Below are 22702 nucleotides of genomic sequence, written 5' to 3' on the forward strand. Positions count from 1 at the left end.
TCATCCAATGTTAGCTCACTGTAACGCCACGGAAACACATCGCTGTGCTGAGTCAATGCCACCAACGCTTGGACGCTGTGATGCCGTGAAACCCATCTCTGTACAGAGTCAATGTCATCATCAGTGTTCGGACACTGTCTGCTGCCATGGAAAATCCATTCCTCTACTGAGTCAATGCCACCAGTGTTCAGACACTGTCTGCTGCCACGGAAGACCATCTCTTGTACTGAGTCAATGCCACCAGTGTTCAGATACCACTGTCAGCTGCTACGGAAACCCCACCTCTGTGCTGAGTCAATGCCACCAATGCTCAGGACACTGCTGCCACGGAAAACCCATCTCTGTGCTGAGTCAATGCCACCAATGTTCAGGACACTGCTGCCACGGAAAACCCATCTCTATACTGAGTCAATGCCACCAATGCTCAGGACACTGTCTTCTGCCACAGAAAACCCATCTCTGTACTGAGTCAATGCCACCAATGTTCGGGCACTATTGCCACGGAAAACCCATCTCTACTAAATTAATGCCACCAATGTTCAGACACTGTGTGTACTAAGGCAATGCCACCACTAGAACCCAGGAAAGCTTAACATGTACAAGGATGCTGCCATGTGATTATTTATTTTCCTTCATTTTATTTTGTGAAAGTACCGCGATTCACAAAGTTATTCCTAGTCGGGTTTCAGACATACAATGCTCCATCACTGATCCTGCCACTAGCTTCTTCTTTCTTCCACCAGAGTTCTCAGGTTCCCTCTCCTAACCCAATCCCACCCCTCTCTGCCATTGCAACAGGCCCCTTTTTTAAGTTTGCTTATTTAAATTTTGGTCTCATGATTTCTTTCTTTCTTCTTCTTTTTTTTTTCCTTTTTGGGTCATACCCAGCAATGCACAGGGGTTACTCCTGGCTCTGTACTCAGGAATTACTCCTGGCAGTGCTCAGGGGACCATATGGGATGCTGGGAATCAATCCCCGGGTCAGCCACGTGCAAGGCAAACGCCCTACCTGCTGTGCTATTGCTCCAGCCCCTCATGATTTTTTAACTAACGCAGGTTCCTGAACGATGCCCACTCAGACAAGCCTTCATTATAATCACTAATGTTTGATACTAAGTTTCACTTCTACAAAACTATTCATTTTTTCCGTCGTTTAGATTATCCCATGTGTGCACAGAATTAAATACTATCTATTTTAGATAAAAGCTCTATAGATGGCCTACGCCTCTAAATGGAACAATCTAAACAGCTAGAATACCGCCTTTGTTCTATCATCGGACTAGTTACTAGCAGTCTCAGAGAAACAACACTCAAAAAGATTCATCCTCATGGGGCTTATCCCAGTTTGGCCGCACCACCTGCGGGAGAGGTCAGACCAGGGTGAGGGAACCCTGTCACACACAGGTCAGTGCCTGGGGAGACGAGGGCAGGCAGGGGGCACCAGGCCAGCTCTGAGACCCATCAGTTTGGTCAGACTCCTGAAGGGCCACTGGCAGCTTGGCCCAAGGGAGCATCTGGGGTTTGTGACAATCAGAGTCTGTCCCAAGGTGCGGGAGGTGGCGTGGGCACCTGAGGTCACGAGGGGTGCCCTGGGGTCAGGGCTGTCCCTCTGCTTCCCTCTCTGCCCAGGGCCTTGATCTTGGGACGGGTCTCTGAAAAGATGACAGTGTGACCTAGGGCTCTTGTGGGAGGAGAGGAGAGAGGACAGAGAGCAGAGAGAGGGTCCCAACGACACCCAACCCCTTGCCCCGGAGCTGAGGGGGAGACACGAGGCCGACACTTCCCACGCTGAGAACGGCCGCAGGGATGCCCCGCGTGGGACCCGGGAGGCACAGGGCTTCCAGAATCTCTCTCTGCTGACACCCCATCCAAGGAATACCCACATCCCAGTGACACTGCAGGCCAGGCCGCTTCTCAGGGGACCCTTGTCCTTGACCCCTGTGCTTCGGTGACCGTCAATGACCTGTGTGGAAGCACGTGGGCACAGCTGTTCCGAGGCACATCTCGATGGCCTGGCTGTGCTGCAGCCTGTGTGTGGGGCAGCCGGGTCTTGTGAGTCTTCGATAAGCCCCTAAGGCTGCAAGTCCTCGCCATCAGAGTCCAAGCTTCTCTTTTCCAATGGGCACTAGGAGAGCAGAAAAGCTGGAGCATTTTTCTGCAAGAGGCAGGGGGACATCCTTGTGTGGCCCACAGGCACGAGGTGTGCTCAGACGAACAGGCGCACATTGATGGCTCAGTCACTGTACCCAAAACAGAGGGCTGACAAGGGGCATCAACTGGGGGTAAGGACAAAGACAGGGTGGTCTAAGAAATCCTTGGTGACACCATGGGACATGTGCCTGGGATGTGAGATAGAAGAACTGAAGGCAAAGAGGCAAGAGACGTTATAGTAGGGTTTCCATTCTCAAGGAATCCCCGTCTTCTTGCCTGAGAAATCCAGGACCTTTCCTGAGGGTCTCCTTCCTGAGGAACTCGGGGCCCCTTCCCCGAGCAATCTGAGTCTCCTTCCCTGAAGAATCCAGGTCACCTTTCCCGAAGATGAATCGGGGTCTCCCTTGAGGCCACGGAACCTGATCCCTCCCTCAGGCTTGGAGACTCTACTCCATATGTCATGGCTGAGACCCAGTGGAAGGAAGTGACTGGTGGCAACCACCTTCTCAGGGGCAGGAGGAGAGATGGGCCTTAGTGCGCAGACTCACAAGTGACTGGCACATGGACGGCTCATCAGGGGCAAGCAGGGACCACAGGGAGCTCCACTTCCAGTATGGATCTGAGTGTCCTTGGAACCACAGCAGCCCAGGGACAAGACAGCCTTCTGCAGCGGAATGCCCAGGGGCCCTCACTGGCTCTCCTACAAGGGGGCTCCAAGTCATGGGTCAGGTCCAAGAGATGGGTTCTTGACAGGTTGAGAAGACGGGCCGTGTCCAGGGAGCAGGAGGAGCTTGAAGGGCAGCCCCCGAGACGCCCGGCCCTGCAGGCCCAGGCACAGCTCCCTTGGCCGCTGCACTGTGGTTCTCGCTCTTTCCCACCCTGGAGGTGAAGCACGGCTGGGCTCACCTCATCTCCCTTCTGACTGTCTCTGTGGTCACTGGAACGCAGGCCAACAGCTGGCCAGTCACAGAAGGACGAAGGGGGGGGTGTCAGTCAGTGTTGACAGTCTTCTCCCAGAGGGGGAACTCCGAGACCCTCACTTGGTGCATGCGTGCTTCCTGCGGCTGCAGTGCACTGGGCTCTCATCGACGCCTCCGCCCGATGGCACAGATGGGAAGAGGGCCTGATGCCCGTGACCTTGTCTCTGACAGAAGCAGAGCACAGTCCCCATGCCAAGGCTTCCATGCACTCACCCCCACCCACTAGGCCACGCGTGCTCACACTGGGGTCTCCCTGGGGCCATGCTCTGGGAGCAGGATAGCACCATGCCCACTGGTCAGGGAGGTGTCATCACCGTGTACCGGTCCATCAATGGGGCCTTGCTATTTCGGTGTCTGATCTACTTAGCAACAGATTGCAAGTGTAGTAACAGCAACACTTTCACAGCCTAGCAGGACCTCACAGCTCCAAGAGCACCTCACAGAACCCAGCCTCTGACACACAAAGCTAGGTCTCTCGTCTGTGGCAGCCGCACAATGAAACACTGCATGATGAAAGTGTGGGGAGACAGCGGTGGGGCCACGGGCTGTGGTGCAGGAGGGCAGCGGTGGAACAGCCTTAGTTTGGGGTCCATACAGCCAGCCACTCACCTTCTTTGGCCTCCTTGCAGCCTGCAGAGGCGAGAGGACAGAAAGGGATCCCATTCTAACTCTGTCTGGCTCCCCCAGATAGTAAGGGATCATTTCTCCCAAGTTGCAAAACAGGAACTCCATGTTTTATTTTTACTTCCCTGGGTGCTTGGGGGATTAAAGAAATTAAGTACATAAAACACTCCAGACTCTGGGGGTGGCTCTGAGGGTGTACGAGTCGCCTCAAAGCTCCTTCTGAGCCCAGTTTGTGTGCCAGGACTGGCGGGTGCAGGAGGAAGTGTGTCTGCAGAGAAGTGCTTCTGGGCACGGGCAGCGAAGGGCAGGCGCCACCAAGGTGCCCAGCTGCAGGCCAGCCTCGGGGGGCAGAGCCATGATCTGTGAGCTCAGGTGCCCAGGAAATGTGAGCCTCAGGGGATGGGGTGGAAGGATCTCTGCGCCCACTCACTGCACGTGGCACCAGACTGCCCGGCCCATGAGGCCCCGAGAGAATGCAGAGAAGCTCCCGAATAGGCTCTTGGAGGTGGTGCCCAGATCATGGACAGCAGAGGGGTCACTTCCATGGGAGACGGCCAGCAACAGTCATGCAGAGCAGTGGGTGACCCCAGAAAGGATCCGACCTGAGAACTCATGGCACGAGACAGGGACAGAGGGGGTGAGACAAGGACCTTGGAGGAGCTGCTCAGGCCTAGGCCCAGGGCCGGGGAGACCAGGCCCACTGGGGTGTCCGTCCAGCAAGGTCACCACCATGCTGAGGCCGGGCCCCCACACGGGGTCAGCAGCGCAGGCACCTGTGTGCATGGGCGGTGGGCCCAGCAGATCTGAGGCAGGGCTGCCCTGCAACCTCCTGTTCCAGATTCGAGTCAGCCTTCTGGGCAGACTTGGCCACCAGTGATTCCAACCGCTCCTCCCCGGGAGCCTGGCAGGGTCGAGCCAGGACAATGCAGGGACGTGCATTTCCCAGCAACTCTTGGTGTCTCTCCTGGCCCCAGGTGGCCTCTCTCCCTCTCCCTCACTAGCTTTGGACACACACACCTGACAGCTCCAGGGGCTCAGGTTAATGAGCACCTTAATGAGGAGTGATAGAAACAGCTTCATTAGCATATCAGGTGATCACATTAAGGGCTTATAATGGAGCTTTCTTGTTTCAAGCGAGCCCATTTCAGCTCACAAATGCAAAGTTAATGGCATTCTGCAGGGAAGATGCTTGCTCAGTCTCTCGGAGAGACAGGGTCACGGCTGCAGAGATGACAGGACACCATGCCTTCATGTCTATGCAGAGATCACAGGGCATGGCACCTACATGTGTGTGCAGGCTCACAGGACACTGCACATACACGTGTGTGCAGAGATCACAGGGCACCATGCTGCATGTATATGCAGAGATCATAGGACACCACACCTGCACATGTGTCAGACATCACAGGACACCACACCTGCATGTGTGTGCAGAGATCACAGGATACCACACCTGCATGTGTGTGCAGAGATCACAGGACACCATGCCTGCATGTATATGCAGAGATCACAGGATACCACACCTGCACATGTGTGCAGAGATCACAGGACACCATGACTACATGTATATGCAGACATCACAGGACACCACACCTGCACGTGTGCAGACATCACAGGACACCACACCTGCACGTGTGTGCAGACATCACAGGACACCACACCTGCACGTGTGTGCAGACATCACAGGACACCACACCTGAACGTGTGTGCAGAGATCACAGGACACCACACCTGCACGTGTGTGCAGACATCACAGGACACCACACCTGCACGTGTGTGCAGAGATCACAGGACACCACACCTGCACGTGTGTGCAGACATCACAGGACACCACACCTGCACGTGTGTGCAGAGATCACAGGACACCATGACTACATGTATATGCAGAGATCACAGGATACCATGACTACATGTATATGCAGAGATCACAGGACACCACACCTGCAGATGGATGCAGACATCACAGGACACCATGCCCCCACATGAGTGTAAGATCTTTCCTTAGAGTTGGGAAAACACAAGCATGGAAGACTTCTGTGCTCACCATAGGTCACAAGAAAGGAACTTTATAGCTGATCCTATTACTGTCATCAGAACAATCTTCACATTTAACCAAGTCATTTCTCCCTAGTCTAAGAGACACGAGGTGTGGCTGTCTGTGGGAGGGGAGTCTAGGCTAATTACACAGGAAAAGGGAATTCATTTCTCTACTCCCTCAAAACTCTTCTGTTCTCTTCTGTTCTCTGGCTTTTTCCCCCTTTGTTTTGGGGCCACACCCAACAGTGCTCAGGGGCTGCTCCTGGCTCTGCACTCAGGAATCACTCCTGGTGGGCACTGGGTCCATACAGGATGCTGGGGATTGAGACCCAGGTAACGACCTTACCTGCTGTACTATCTCTGGCCCCATATTCTCTGACTACTTTTGTGCAAAAAAACCGGGATGTTATTCTCCGGGGAGGGAGAGCTGTGTTTGTCGCCTCATCAGGAGGTGGCCGCACCAGGCAGCCTCTGCCTGAAATTCAGGGCTTCCCACAGAGGGCCGGACAGTAGTGCTCCCCTCATAGAATGCCACACTCCTAGTTCCCTCCTCACTAGGTCTCAGGGTTCAGTGGGGGGTCCTGGGAGTCTCCTGGAGTCCAGCCCTCTCAGTGTAAAGACCTGACCACCACAGCAGCCCAGGAGCCCTTCTCGAATATGTGCTCCCTCAATAAAACAAATTCCACTTCTACTCACTGCTCCCAGTGCACACATACATGGACACACACACACACACATGCCTGTGCACATACACAGTTTCCTTGCATACAAGCACACATGCACATGTGTACAAATACGTACATGAATGCACACACATGTGCACACATGCACATTTGCAAGCACATGTTCACCTGTACATGCACTGTGCACCTGTGTGCACCTGCTCTCTACAAACATGTTTGCATGTGCACATGGGCATGCACACATGGTATCGGGGACACAATGGTGTGTGCCAGCTGCTGATTGCTTAGATGCTGCTGTAGACAGTGACTCAGCATGGTCACCCTGAGTCTCTCCCTCTCCTAAAAACTGAAATGCATTTTCTGCATCCATGCTGCAGCCAGAAGCTCTCAGACCATCTGGCCTAGTACCGCCACCCCCCTTCAGGAAGGAGAAGCAACCCAGATGAGGATGCTTGGGCAGTGACCTGGAGTCTGTTCATCACAGAAAAACTTAGGTTTGACATACTGACTCCCCACATCCAGTCTGACGAGCAGCCCGTGGCCACAGATCCTGGATCTCTGATGCCTGCAGGTTCCTGGCCCAGGTTAGCGGAACCAGGCAGGAAAGGGTGGGGCACTCAGAACTCATGGCTGTTGCCTGCGTTTCTACAGGAAAGAAGGGGAGGCCCCCAGCCAGCAGGAGGGGTGACCTGGGTGGGGCAGAGGGGTGGTAGTGGCCTCACGATAGCCTAGCACACACTAAACAAAAGTAAGGTAAGATGCTTTTAGTATCTTCTATGTGAGAACTGAGTTGCAACCAAACGTCAACAAGAAGACAAACCAAATACCAAGAGGAAGACTCGCAGCGAAGCCTTGAGTTTATGACTAGAGGGATCAGCACAACCACCTGGCACCTGCAAACCACACTCAGTCACAGCCCACTCGGACTCAGGTGCAGACTCATGCACACACACACCCTCACACACTGGTGCACACACTCACACCCTGTATTCATGCACACATGCTCCTATGCACAAGTCCACACTCTCACGTGCACACACTCCCAGATTCACATGTTCCAGGTACACTTGCATACATTCACACAGGTACTCCCACGGACACATCTATGTGAGTGCTCATGTACTCAAACATATTACATGATTATTCACATGTGAATTCATGTACATAATGCACTCCACATACACACTTGCACAGGTAAATATGCACACACCTACATGCTCCCACACATGTGCATTATGCATGCACATATTCGCAGGTGCACATACCCACACCTACACACATGTGCACACACCGCACACACTCATACACTCTGCAAGCACACACTTGCACAGATATACATGCACACACCTGCACGCACACTCGCACAATGTACTCTGCATGCACCACTTGCATGATACTCACACCTGCACACTCACGTGTGTACACTGCTTGCATGGATGGTCACATGGGATCACGTGTGCTCTCAGGACACACGCACATGCTCACATGAAACATTCATACACTGTGCGCACATTTGCACATACATGCACACACCAGAAGCCCTGGGGAGAGGCCGACACCTCACTGCCCCATACTTCCATACCCTCAACACAGCAGGCCCCTGAGCTGCCCAGACCCGCAACTGGCTTCATGCCATGGTCACAAAGCTGAAAGAGCTGCTGCCTAGGTGCCTCCCACAGTGACCAACTGCCTGCGGCCAAGGCAGAGCCTGGACTCTTGCAGCATGGCAAGAGACCCAGAGCACGGGCCTGGTGCATGTGCACAGGGCATGGCTGGAGCCTCCCAGACCCCTGGGGCCAGCACATGAGGGGGGACATGGAGGGTAGTGGCAGAGCCCAGGGGCCAGCATGGGAGTGGGGGACGGAGGGAAGCTCCCGCATGGCCCACTCATGCAGATCCAACTCTCCCGCCCCACACGTGTGTAAGGGGAAGCAGCGCACCCTTCCCACACCCATGGGGCCACGCCCAGCGGGGGAGCTCCAGGCGCTTCCAGAGGGAGAGTGGGGCTGCCCGTGCACTCTGCACAGCTCTCAGCAGAACGCTCTGCCAGTGAGGCCTGCCCTGGGAGCCCGGGCTCTCCAGCTAGGCTCTTCCTGGTAGCCGGTAACTAGAGAAAAGATTCAACTCACAGCTGGAATGACTGAACCACAGGTTCATGCACCTGAACCAGCAAACGTAAAATGAAACTTCGCTTAGATGCCCACAGTGTGGACCAACCAGGAAAGGGAGAGCAGGGCTGAACCTTCCCTAAGGAGCTTAAGTAAATGCACACGGACAGCTGGAGCCCAGAGAACATGGCGACCGCATGACAATGAGCCCAGAGCAGCTTGCTTCAAAGCGCCCCCCGTAGCAGATGCCTGGGGTCTCTTCGGAGTCCCGGCACAGAGCACACACACAGGAGTGTCCTGGTCTGAGCTTCTCTGTTCCAACTCTCCGCGAGCTGAGGCGGCCGAGTCTCTCGCATGCTGAGCGCAGCCAAAGGCCAGCTGAGCTCAGGAACAGGCCCCGGGCTGTCTCTAACCTCGCAGAACGACCCAGCTCGGACACAGACCCAGCACCACAGTCGGCACTGAAGACAGCGGCCCCACCCGGGGAGGAGCCGCCAACACCGGGAAACGCGAGCCCCTTCGACTCTCCAGATGGAGCAAGGACAGGAAAAAGCCTTCAGACTTCTGACACCTTCAGAAGTAAATTTAGGAACCTCCAAATGTTCCGTTTCTCTACCAGGTAGGCCTGCAAAGCTCTGCGAGCCCCCACCCATCTGCCTCCCGCAGACAGCAGCCCTGCTCCTGGCTCCCCGGGCCCACGCAGGGGCGCGCTCACCCGCACGAAGGACAAGGAGGAAGCGAGTGGACAGAGTCCCGTACCTTTGAACAGAGTCAGGCCGAGCAAGCTCCCTTTGATCCTAGTCAGCGTCAGTTCCATGGGCCAGGCCCCACCGTCTACGCATGTCCTTGGGGGGGTGCAAAGAAAGAGCTCCACTACCGTCCCCTAAATGGTCAACACACAAGAAAACAAACTTACAGCGGTCAGGCAGGCGGACACGGACACACCTGAGAGTGGGTGGACAGCGTGGGCGGGACATGGACACCTGAGTGTGTGTGGACAGTGTGGGCGGGACATGGACACACCTGAGTGTGTGTGAGTGGACAGTGTAGGAGGGACATGGACACACCTGAGTGTGAGTGGACAGTGTGGGAGGGACATGGACACACCTGAGTGTGGGTGGACAGTGTGGGCGGGACACGGACACACCTGAGTGTGTGTGTGAGTGGACAGTGTGGGTGGGACATGGGCATACCTGAGTGTGAGTGGACAGTGTGGGTAAGACACAGATACACCTGAGTGTGTGTGAGTGGACAGTGTGAGTTGCACATGGACACACCTGAGTGTGGGTGGACAGTGTGGGCGGGACACGGACACACCTGAGTGTGGGTGGACAGGTCATGGAAACACCTGAGGGGTATGAACTTGGGCCTTGGGCATCAGTTGACAGGCAAGGGCTCCTGGGACCCCCACTTTCCTGACCGCCCCCGCACCCCCACCCGGCAGCAGGAGACCCCAGTCACACGGGGTCAATGGAATGACCATACACAAGGTCACTTAGTCAACACCGTCCAGTGTATTAAGAGTTTTGAACCTCACTGTAAAAGCAGCATGCACAGCTGAGACTGTGTAATGGCATGGACCACCCACAGAGCACACGCAGATGTGCAAGGACCTCTGTGCTCTTGACATATGGTATTAAACGCCCGACCCTGAATTAATCCAGGTGTAGTGATAAAAATTGTGAAGTAGAACTTGTCATTCTCAAACAGAAATAAGTCAATCAGTGTTCTGCATGCTTTATGGGGCATGCTGGTCACATCTGTGTTGGCACACAATCACATACAGATGCACACATGTATTAATACATGTATCACAAGCCACGGCTACTTATTTCTAGTACAAAGCTACATGGAGGGCTACATGGAGGGCCATGCTGTGTGACTTCATACGATTCTCTGAGTCGTATGAACTCGAGAATGCGAGTCCCCTTGACCTGCCGCCTTTAGAGAGTGGAGCCTGGTCACGACACAGCCATGAGCCCAACGCAATCTGGGGGGAAAAGGGTGAAACTGTGGCTGTGGGGACCCAGTGTAGACGCCGCCCTGTGAGGGCGGGCCAGGAGCCCTTAGCCCCAGACCCATGGTGGAGGGGTGAAGCGAGGGCTGCTGGTGTGAGGGATCCAGGCAGAGCCCACACACAGTGGCCACGGTGGGCAGTGCTGGGGGCTGGGCTCCTGGGGACGCGGCCCCTCCCTCAGCACATGTGCCAGAGAAGACCTAACACTCAGACGAGCCCAGACCTACGGTGACGCTGGGGTCAGCTGTGCCGGCCCAGGCAGAGTCAGTCCCAAGTGCCCTCAGCCAGGAGAGAAACCACAGCTCCGTGTGAACTTAACATCACGAGCACAAAGATGGAGAATATGGTTCTCACCCGACTCTACCTTTGTCCTTAAGCGCGTGGCATGTCCCCCGGTCACCGGCACCTCCTAGCAAGACCCCTCACAATTGCAGCAGGGTCTGGACACAAGTGGGAGGGAATAACATGCGTGCTTTCACTCACATGTGAGATGAGAGAGGTGCTTGGCACTACGTGAGGGTCCTGTGAGGGGGCCATGGGTACAAGGGGAGGTGAAGAGCTCAGTACTCAGGTGTGTGCATATGCATGCACACAGACACGTGCGTATGCATGCACACACAACTGCATGCACACACATTTAACGTGTACTCACACCTATGCACACACATTAACATGTACTCACACCCATGCACATGCCTTCGTATCTACTCTCAACACACATGCACATGCCTTCACATGTACACTCACTCATCTTCATATTACACTCACATGCACCCAGCTTCACATGTATACTCAACACAAATGCACACATTCACACATACACGTGCACATACATTCACATGTACATTCACATACATGTGCCCAACCACATTGCACACATGTGCTCGCATACATACACATGTGCACACATGCGCATGCACTCACATGCACACAGTCCCCGCTGTGCACACGCTCCTCCCAGTCTGGACTCGCACAGTGCACAGGAGTGGCAAGAGCATCAGAGACATGGAACCTGTCAAGCGCCTCTGCAGAGAGCACCCTGGACACCGGGCACAGCAGGACGGAAGGACAGGGAGGTCAGTGACGCGGTGGCCATGGGGACAAGCCCTGGCGGAGCCCAGAGGGGCCCTGTGGTTTGGGGTGGACACTGCCACCCTCCGGGCGCCAGGAAGGGGTGGGGAGAAGGGCCAGGACACACAGCCGGGTGCCGTCCCCAAGCACCCTGCAGGAGCAGCCCGGCCTGGGTCCTCTGCGGGTCTTTGGCCAGGTCCTGCCTGCAGGGCACAGGGTTTGTGGGGACACACCTGGCACCCTCCAGGCAGGGCGCAGCGGTGGTGAGTGCGAGGCTCTACCCCAGCGCACACACAGCCTCCCGCGGCTCCTGTGCTGCTTACCGCACACCAGCACCCCTGCACCCGGGCCTGAGGGGGAGCTGGAGGGCCCGCTTCCCGCTGGCAGGAGGCTCCGGGACCTGGGAGGACGGGTTTGGGCTCCGGCCGGTCCTGAGAGGTGTGGGGGGAGGGGAGGCTGTGCCCCCACCCAAGGAAGCTGCCTGTGGGGGGGTTGAGGCTGTGCGCCGCCCCCGACACAGCCCGCATCCCCTGGAAATAGCAGGGCCTATTTTGGGAGCATTACTCACCGGAGGAGGAAGACGGGAGTCGGACGCGGATGGGAGTGCAGGGTGCTGGCTGCCAGAGCAGCTTCTAATCTGGGACCCCCAGGCCCAAGAAGGGGCCCCGGGAACTCCACACAGGGTGCCCAAGGGCAGCTGGGCCCAGGAAGAAGGCGTGGGCAGAGCTGCACAGACAACGAGGTCCCTGCAGGACGGGCCAGCGCCTCCTCCTCTCTGCACTGGGCCCTCCTTTCCCCTCCCCCGGCAAGTGTCTGTCTCTGCCGTGACAACCGGCTGCCTGTCAGGGGAGCTCGCGGGGAGCACGGCCTGAGCACCCTGGCCGAGATCAGCTGGGCTAACAGTACAGCGAGGAGGGCACTCGCCTTGCCGGCGGCGGACCCGGGTTCTATCCCCGTCATCCATATGGTCTCCTGAGCCCATCAAAAGCAGTCCCCGAGCACAGAGTCAGGAGTAAGCCCTGAGCATCACCCAAACAAACAGACATGCCGTGCTGGGAGGGAGCTGGGCACTGGGTCTCAGGGGGACCCCCGGCGGGGGAGCCTCGGGGTATGGACACGCCTTGTGGCACCGAGGAAGCAGCAGGTAGGAGCAAAGGGGCCACAGCTCCGGGGACCTGCTCTTGGGACCCGCTGCCCAGGACCCAAGCTTTTTCCTGCCAGCTCCCAAGTCATGGCTGAGCACGAAGATCAGAGGGTGGCAACTCTTCGCATTCGGAATAGCTTGTAACACTGGGTTTACCGCTGGGAACTGCTGACCTGAAAGGGCTTTTTTTTTTTTCCTGTTTGCAACTGAGACCTCCACAGACTCTTGGTGTCCCTCCCCGAAGGTCCCTACGCTTGCCAAGCCCCCCAGCCAGACTGCTGTCCTGTCCGCCCCTTCCCCACAGACTCAGCCAGGATCTGAGGGCTGGGAGTTGCTTAGCAACCCGCCCGCACAGCAGTGCAGATCCGCTCCCTAAATACCCTGCTGCACTGAGGATTTGGGGAAAGTTCCGCTGAGCAGTTTGACAGAGTTTCCTAGGGCTGTGGCCTCCTCCCCGCGCTCTGCTCCGGACACAGCTGGGCAGAGCTGGGAAGCCCGTCCTCGATTCCCGCCCCTCCCCCGCCTGCTACTCACCTGCCCACGCACCCCTCCGCCACCACTCACCTACCCACTCACTCACATACCCATTCACTCACCTCTCCCCCACTTCGACTCGCCTCCCTCATTCACATGTCCACTCACTCCCTCACGTATTCCTTCACCCCTTCTCCTCCTCTCCCATCCACCCACCCTCTGTCCCCTCCCTCCTACACACCCACCTGCTCACCCACGCGTGCATGTGTCTACTCTCTCACACTATCCCCCCACCCACTCTCTCACCTGCTCTCTCACCAGCCTGCCAGTGGTCAATCCACTGCGCTGGACCCAGCTCTGCGGAGGGGACAGTGCGGAGCTATGTGACAAGCCCTGCCCCCTTAGAATTCAGCTCTATTGGGAACCCCCAAGTCCTAGGGGAACCTGACTTATAACCAGGCCCCCCGGGAGCTGGTGGTGACAGGGTATGTGAAGGTCCCAACTCCCAGGAGGTGAGAGACAGAGCCCTGCAGGCTACACCCAGGGTCCTGCCTCCCCAGAGAGTAGGTGAAAACCTAGCAGGTCCCAGCTGACTCTGTGGCCAGCCGGGGCCACCACACCCCAGGGCTCTTTGCCCAGGTGACAAGCATCATTCTAGCAAAAATCCCCTGGAGGTAACTCAGACTCCTCCGGTCCACTATGCCTGCTCCTCCCCGGGGGACCAAGGCTCCCCTCAAAGCTCCATGGGGAGGCGCAGCCCGAGGGGAGGCACTGCCTGGTGGCTAAGTGGGCAGCACCCTCCGGCTCCTGTGGCAGAAAAGAGACAGGGCAGTGTGGGAACGGCTCGGAGGGCAGGCCTGGAGGCACACGACCCCCCGTCCACAGACAGGTCGGCAGCAGGCCAGGAGAGGCAGCTGCTGCCCTGGGCCCACAGCACAGAACACGAAAAAGCAGCTGGCAGTGCCCAGAGAGTTACAGGCAGGGACCAAGGATGCCAGGCCTAAACCAAGGCCCAGAGTGTCAGCAGCTCCCGGAAGCAGAGCCGGGTGGCACGGAGCCAGGCCAGATACAGACCCACCCAGCTCCTGCTACCAGCAGAGCCGGCCAGACTGCATCGTGGCTTCTCGGGGAACAAGTTACATTTCCATCCCTGCCCACGGAGCGAGTGTGGCCTCCAGGATCAGTGCTCGCCTGGTGCCTCCGAGCAGCTGCAGAATGTGCTGGAACGGGAAGGGGAAGGGGGAAGACCAAGCCTCTCCTTACCGGATAACCCACAGCTGATCTCACAGTACCACCCACAGACAGATTCACTGTACAAACTACACCCAGAGTCAGTGTACAACCCACACCCAATCTTACAGTACAAACTGCAGCTGGATTCCCTAGGTGGCCCCCACCCAGACTCACTGTATAAACTACACCTGGATTCACTGTACAGCCGATACCCAGACTCACTGTACGACCCACCCCCAGACTCACTATACTAACTGCCCCCAGATTCAGTGTACACCCAGATTCACAGAACACACTACACCCAGATTCACTGTACACTCAATACCCAGAGTCACTGTACAACCCACACCTAGATTCACAGAACACACTACACCCAGATTCACTGTACACTCAATACCCAGAGTCACTGTACAACCCACACCTAGATTCACAGAACACACTACACCCAGATTCACTGTACACTCAATACCCAGAGTCACTGTACAACCCACACCCAGATTCACAGTACACACTACACTCAGACTCACTGTACACTCAATACCCAGAGTCACTGTACAACCCACACCCAGATTCACAGTACACACTACACCCAGATTCACTGTACACTCAATACCCAGAGTCACTGTACAACCCACACCCAGATTCACAGAACACACTACACCCAGATTCACTGTACACTCAATACCCAGAGTCACTGTACAACCCACACCCAGATTCACAGTACACACTACACCCAGATTCACTATACACTCAATACCCAGAGTCATCGTACAACCCACACCCAGATTCACAGAACACACTACACCCAGATTTACTGTACACTCAATACCCAGAGTCACTGTACAACCCACACCCAGATTCACCAGGCAAACTACACCCAGACTCACTATACACTCAATACCCAGAGTCACTGTACAACCCACACCCAGATTCACAGTACACACTACACCCAGATTCACTATACACTCAATACCCAGAGTCATCGTACAACCCACACCCAGATTCACAGAACACACTACACCCAGATTTACTGTACACTCAATACCCAGAGTCACTGTACAACCCACACCCAGATTCACCAGGCAAACTACACCCAGACTCACTATACACTCAATACCCAGAGTCACTGTACAACCCACACCCAGATTCACCAGGCAAACTGCACCCAGACTCACTATACACTCAATACCCAGAGTCACTGTACAACCCACACCCAGATTCACAGTACACACTACACTCAGACTCACTGTACACTCAATACCCAGAGTCATCGTACAACCCACACCCAGATTCACAGAACACACTACACCCAGATTTACTGTACACTCAATACCCAGAGTCACTGTACAACCCACACCCAGATTCACCAGGCAAACTACACCCAGACTCACTGTACACTCAATACCCAGAGTCACTGTACAACCCACACCCAGATTCACAGTACACACTACACTCAGACTCACTGTACACTCAATACCCAGAGTCACTGTACAACCCACACCCAGATTCACAGAACACACTACACCCAGATTCACTGTATACTCAATACCCAGAGTTTTTGTACAACCCACACCCAGATTCACCAGGCAAACTACACCCAGATTCAGTGTACAGCCCACACCCAGTCTCACTGTAGAGCCCATACCCAGACTCACTGTACAAACCTGTACCCAGATTCACTATATAACCCACACCCAGACTCACTGTGTACCCATACTCACTGTACAATCTACACCAAATATCACTGCACAACCTACACCTGGCTTTGTTGTACAACCCACACCCAGACTCACTAACCCTCAGCCACCAGCCTCCCTGGAGGACCACTCTCCCAGGCAGTGACTCACTGTAGCTGAGACACCCCCTCTTTTCATACCACTGAGACCCTCACTCACCTACCCAGACCACCACTAATCCAAGTTAACCTGACACTGGATTCTGGATATCATACATGAAATAGCCATGGACTCAGACTTAAATACCAAAGAAGCAGTGTTACGGGTCCAAGGTGTGATTCTACATGACTGTAAGAACAGATAAGATTAAATCACACTTGACCCCCGAATTTTGAAAGACAAAAGTGTTCTCATACTTGCAAAACAAGACAGAAAAACCACAGCTGCAAAAGAAGACAGGAATAGAAGTAACACCTCTGAAAATTCCTGCTCCCTGTGCACCTGTACGAGTTCATGGAAGCTTCAAATAAAAAGCCATCTGCAAAACTACTCCGGGATTAGGCCCTGGAGCTGCATTGGGGTCTTGAAAAGGTAGAGCATGTCAAAGTAATGGGATGAGTAATTTTTAAGCGATCACTAAGTTACTGAAGCAAAATATAAAGTGCACCACCAGGGTATGGACAGGCTGAAGCCGCCACCAGGACTCTGTATGTCTCCCACGCGCCCCCCCCTCCCCAGCATGAGTGACTGAGACGGGTGACTTCGGGGGATGCTCCTCCCTGAAGAAAGCTATAAAAATGTTCCTATCCTCACATCTTTCCATTACAAACCACCAAAGCACAAGGTGTGACTCTTTCCCAGAACTACTCTCATTCCAAAAGAATACACAGACAATAAAAGAAAATTACTGACTAAAATAGTCAGTTACACTTGTTTTTATTTTCTTCTTTCTTTTCTCAACTGCTGATCTCTCTTCTTATCACTCTTGCTTTATTTTCTGTTTTCTCTCTTTCCCGAAAGGTATTTTTTGAAAAAGAACACAGTAGGACACACTAGAAAAACAGGATGTGTGCTGAGATGCCACCAGACTGGCAGGGATGTGGCAGCGGGAGGGAGCCTGTGGCATGGGTGTTCTCCCGGAGGAAGTCCTAGATGCCACTGGGTGAAGTCTCACCGCTGACATCCATCCTGGTGCAGCCCGTGGTGTCTTCACCACTGAGGCTGCGGCTCTGCAGCTAAGCAGAGCTGATGACATGAAGGTGATGGTCGCTGGCAAACCCGCCCGATGAACTGGTTCTCATAGATTCAGGATCCAATATGCCAAACGAAAAGCTAAAATCGAAGACACTGGACTTAGACTTCCACTTAATGCTGTCTGGGCTCTTAACAAAAATGGAAATCAAGAGAGTAGCCATTAATTAACTCAGCACGAGTCGACCACAACAGCTTTCATGAGTGTCCCCACAGACCGCCCGGAGTGAAGAGGGGGCTGGGCCCAGCAGGTGGCCTGAAGTGTCCTGCTCGGGAGGACAGAGAAGTCACTGGTTGGGGCCAGGGAGGTGCACTCTGATGGGCCGGGCCACGCCTGAGACTCGATGCCCCTCTTGGGGCACATGTCAATGACCGGGGCATGCCCCGTGATGGTGACCGGGGCACACTTTCCCCTGACCCAGCACTGGGAGAGAGACAGGACAGCCTGAAGACACCTGCATCGGAACCCAGGACCCCAGCCCTGGTGACAGCACCCCACCCTCCTTCACAGACACAAGTCCTAGATACCACTGGGAGAACAGCACTGAGAGAACAGCACCCACTTGGGGACAGGTCCCAGGCAAGGTCCTGTCCTGGCTGGAGCTCCTACTCTCCACCCAGACCCATTTCCTGCAGAGCCTCCAGGCAGTCAGCCAGCTACTGTGATGTCCTTGTTCAAAGAATGTGTAGGTCACAGGGGAGCAAAGCTTGTCCACCCTCACACCCTCACTGATGGCCACTGCAAGGGGGAAGCTGGCTCTGTCCCCTTGATCTTCCAGGGTCTCCCACATTCCCACCCATACCCCACCCACCGCTCTGTTAGGGAGGGGTCTTCATCCCACCTGTCTCCCCTGGGACGGGCCTGCCTGCCCCCAGCTGGTGACCGACTCTGTGCAGGGGGACAGTGCAAGCAATTCTACAACGCCCTCCCCTCTCGGGGCTCAGTCTGTGCTCCAAAGGGCAGACAGAACCTGGTTTCCTCCCCTCATGGGAAAGGGGACCCCAGATTCTCCTTCTTCACATCAGCCAGATCACAGAAACACAGGATTGTGCCGTCACTCACTCTCCTGAGCCACTTGTGCTCACTCCCTGGGATGTCTAGGGGCCGACGCTGTTTCCTCTGAGGGGAGACGCAACTCAGCTCCGCAAGTGCTCGGCAAATGAATGGTCTCTTCTGGGAGGAAAGCCAAGCGTGAGTCACTGCTTGCGGGTGGTAAAAATAGCATTTACATAATGGAAAGGCAAAAGTCTAACTGGAAGTGGATGTTGAAAATATCAGAAAATGTTAATATCGACAGCAGACAGAATTCTTGGAAAAGAATACAACCTCACCGAGTCTCCACAGCTGAGCACACCAGTGTCTGAAAACGCCATTCACCCAGGACACAGCCGTCACCCAACAACACACACACCGCAACACATGCGTCTCTCCAGGAACAAAGAACACAGGTTAAACAGGCAGCGTTGCCATCTCTGACCCGGTCAAGGCTAAAGACAGACTCGAGGGTAGAACAGTGAGATTGGGTGGGGAACTACTGTAAATCTCTCGGGGGAAAAGTTTGCTTAAACAGGAATGTGACTTTATCTGTCACAATGCCTGAGGCTGGTCATGGTTGGAAGCAGCTCCACCCTATATAACCTGCTCATGGGTGAGACCTAGAATGTGTTCCTTGGCACCACCTAACCCCCAACACCATCGGAAGAGACCCCAAAGTGTGTGTATAGTTGGTGCAAACCCACCTGCAGTGGTTTAGTCCAGAGAAATAACCAGAAGTGCATTTGAACACTTGTATAAAAAGAGGCTGAGGCACCTGTGCTAATGGGAGTTTTTAGAGAAAAGAAGCCTGCAAGTGCTCAGTGATAAGTTGGTCCGATGAAAATTTGTTCATGGCAGGATGTCCTGACCCCACGCCAGGCTGTCTTCACTGGGGCACTTCGGAAGGGGGCGGATTGAGCTTCCCTCCCCACCCCAAGCAGAACCCGAGCAGCCGAAAAACTCCAGAACCCAACTACGGCCATGCTCAAGGCCACCTTCCACATGCTTGGACGAGCCTCACCCAAGTGGGAACTGGCAGAAAAACCCAGGTATGCAGGAACCCATGACTGAGCTCTCCAAGCCCACTTAGATCAGGACTGGGCCTCCTACCCCCAGCTTCCCAGTTTTCCAGTAGCTTGGCAGTCACACCCACAAACTGCCCCCAGCACCATGTAATCTCATTAATGGCCAAGACCCAGAGACTATAAGCTAAAGTTCCCAGAAGAGAGTGACGCAGAATTTCCAGGAGCGTGCGATCTCTTATACTCTAGCCCACTTACATACCAAACGTAGCACACATCTGTTTTGTTTTAACATACTTGCTTGTATTCTCTTATCTTGCTTTAACATACTTGCTTGTATTCTCTTATCTATGGGCTTAAATGGCTCCAGAATGAAATATAACAACCTTCACACACTTCCCTCTTATTGTGGTGGAAGGTGCTAGGTGCTGGGATCGGTGTTTGCATATTATCTGCAATGAAGTATTGTGAACTAATTTATTAAAATAAAATATATAAAAATTGTAAAATAAAAAAGAAAAAAGAAAATGTGTTCACGATAGAATAGGAACCAGCCATTCACAGCAGTGCTTGGAAACCATGACTGAGACGCAACAAGCTTGCAGGACGATGCAGGAGGGAGGAAGGCGCATAGGCTGATGCCAACCACACGTGTGCACATTACACACACATGCTCATAGCACACGTCACAGTTTTGTGCAGACACACAAGTGAGTTCCATGTTGTATGTATGTGCAAACAAGAGGCCAGTGAAGGCTCCCTCAGACAGGCAGGTGTCCCGGCAGGAGGAGCCCGTGACCGTCACGTCTGCAGCCTTTCCAGGGTCAGAACAGTGATAAAAAGTTGCTCATTCACAGAGGTCTGCCAGTGTATTTGTCTTCTGCAAGTCTGTTCGGAGATCCAAGGTCGGGCTGTGGCATCAAGCCACTCTCCGTTCCTGACAGGGCTTGGTCCTCGTTCTGTCCCTCCAGTGGAAACCACACGAATGAGTCATGGGCCTGATAGGCTGTTACATGCTGCCCACCTCGGGTTTTCAGAAAACCAGGGGCACCCACCACAACACCAGTTCGGCTTTGCCCAGGGGCATCCACATAGCACCAGATGACCACTCCTCTCTGCCCAGGGGGCCAGCAGGAAGGTCAGTGTGCCCACCCTGCTCAGGAGGAAGAGGGAGGCCCCAGCCAGCCCATCCTCCTAGCCTGCCCACTGCTGGGCACTTATGACAAGGCAGCAGACTGAATGGTCTCCACCTGTCTGCATCTGTGGACCGGCAGTGGTTTGCGGACCAATGGTTAAAGAACACCGAGTTAAGAGACAGAAAGTCAAAGGGCTTACAGGGTCAGAGGCTGGCGCTTCCCAACTGTCAGGAGTCCACACTACCATCTGGAGGCTCTGATTTCATTTATCAGTGACCAGGTAAAAGATTTTGCAACATAAACCACCCACAAGAAAAAGGCCCCTGTGGAATCAAAATCAATCGTCAGTAGCACTAGTGCCAGTTCTATTATTCACCTCCTTGGAGCTAAAGTAGCTTTCCCAATCAGCACATGTAAAGAAAACCTTGCCATTTGTTTCAGTTGATCACTTGACGGTCTTAGATTTAGTAGGTCATTTAGATCAGTGTTTCTCAACTGGGAGCTATATACCCCCTGGGTCTCCAAGGATATCCCAAGGGGGCCACAGATGGAAACCACATAAATAGGAGCACAAGATTAGGAGCCAAGTGGTAGGGTCCGTGTCCACAGGAGGGGAACCTGAGCAGGAGGAACCACGGCCAGAGGACTCCGAGAACCAGTGACTGACCACACTTCAGCATGAGTCCAGCCAGACTATTCCCGCTGTAGTTCAGATTAGCAGTTAAATGCAACCAATGTTCTTTAATATTCAGTCAGGCTAAGATACAACAGGTACTTGCAAATCCATTACAACCGCACTTCTGAACAAATATGTAAAAGCTCTAGATGAAATATTCATCAGTCAAACCTGGCAGGTATTAACAACCTAATCAAGTAGGGTCTGCCCAGAGTGGATGTAGACTCAGCTGAAATATGCATGCACATAATCGACAAATCAAGGGAAATGGTTATTATAACAGGCATCCCGAGAGGCACACGATTCAAAACACAACTTTCATTTAAAAGAACCTGCAAACTGGAATTGGAGGGAAAGTGAAACAAGGATGACTAACAAAACACATGAGCAGGTATCTGATATCAAACAAGGACAGCATCATTTCCCACCATGCACATGGAGGTGCACGAACGTCAGCACATGCTCATGAATACCGACAGTGTGACCAGCAATGCAAGCGTGTGATCACACATGTGCAAACATTCATGCACATGGACACATTGCAATGCTCACATACAAACATGTGCACGTGTGACAATACTCTTGCAATGTGCACATACATGCTGATGCACCTGCATTGAAATGTGTGCACGATTACACATGTGTAATCACAAACACGTTTGCACACTCACACATGCAAGTGTGTACATGTGAGACACACTCATACAACTTGTGCCTTATCATACATGGTGTGCAATGTTAAAAAAATGCAACCATGTGAAGTGTGAACAAACATCTTCGCACGTGCATGCACAAATAAGTGTGCAAAGGGCTCTGAATGTACAAAACCATGCATACACTGCACAGGTTCATACACATGTGTGGTACTTGTGCAACTGCCATGCACTTGTATGAATGTGTGTACTACATGTGCACACAGTTACATACAGAAATGTGCAGGATGCTCTATATTCATATGCTCATGCAGAGGGTGTACGTGCTCACGTGACAAGCATGCACACACATCTGTGACAAGTCACATGCGAGAACACACATACACTACACAGAGGCATGCGTACACACACAGCACCCATGTGTAAGCACACACTATAAGTCCTCAGTGCTCACCTGGGTCTCTGAGAATCAGGGGAAAGTGTAGCAAGGCTGGGTGGCTGGACGCCTTTCATATCTGTACATAATGGGTACCTCACCAGAGTTGTGTCCTGGACAGCACATGTGGCACTGGGGGTGTGAAGGGCAGGGGCGCATTGAGGCCTCACCCCATTGAGAGGCAGAGAAGCAACACTGGGTCCAGGCCCAGCCCTGGCTGCAGGGGCGGAGGTGGGGCACCTCAGTGAGACCAGTCCCGCTGCAGAGCTCAGCAGAGTTGCTACGGTGACGTGG

At 54.0% G+C, this 22702-nt stretch overlaps 1 protein-coding gene across 12 annotated transcripts in view; it reads right to left on the bottom strand.

Annotated features, from left to right (window-relative positions):
- Window positions 1-22702, bottom strand: part of DLGAP2 (DLG associated protein 2) — a 256731-nt gene that overhangs the window by 82474 nt on the left and 151555 nt on the right. For 6 of the 12 annotated variants that reach the window (XM_055123928.1, XM_055123927.1, XM_055123925.1 and 3 more), the window contains one exon: window positions 9343-9466. The exons of the other annotated variants lie outside the window; for them this stretch is intronic. In XM_055123928.1, coding sequence (XP_054979903.1) covers window positions 9343-9466 — 124 coding nt within the window. The remainder of the gene's footprint in view (window positions 1-9342; window positions 9467-22702) is intronic. 12 annotated transcript variants of the gene reach the window in all.

Source organism: Sorex araneus, chromosome 1, assembly GCF_027595985.1.
Source record: "Sorex araneus isolate mSorAra2 chromosome 1, mSorAra2.pri, whole genome shotgun sequence".
Taxonomy (NCBI): Eukaryota; Metazoa; Chordata; class Mammalia; order Eulipotyphla; family Soricidae; genus Sorex; species Sorex araneus.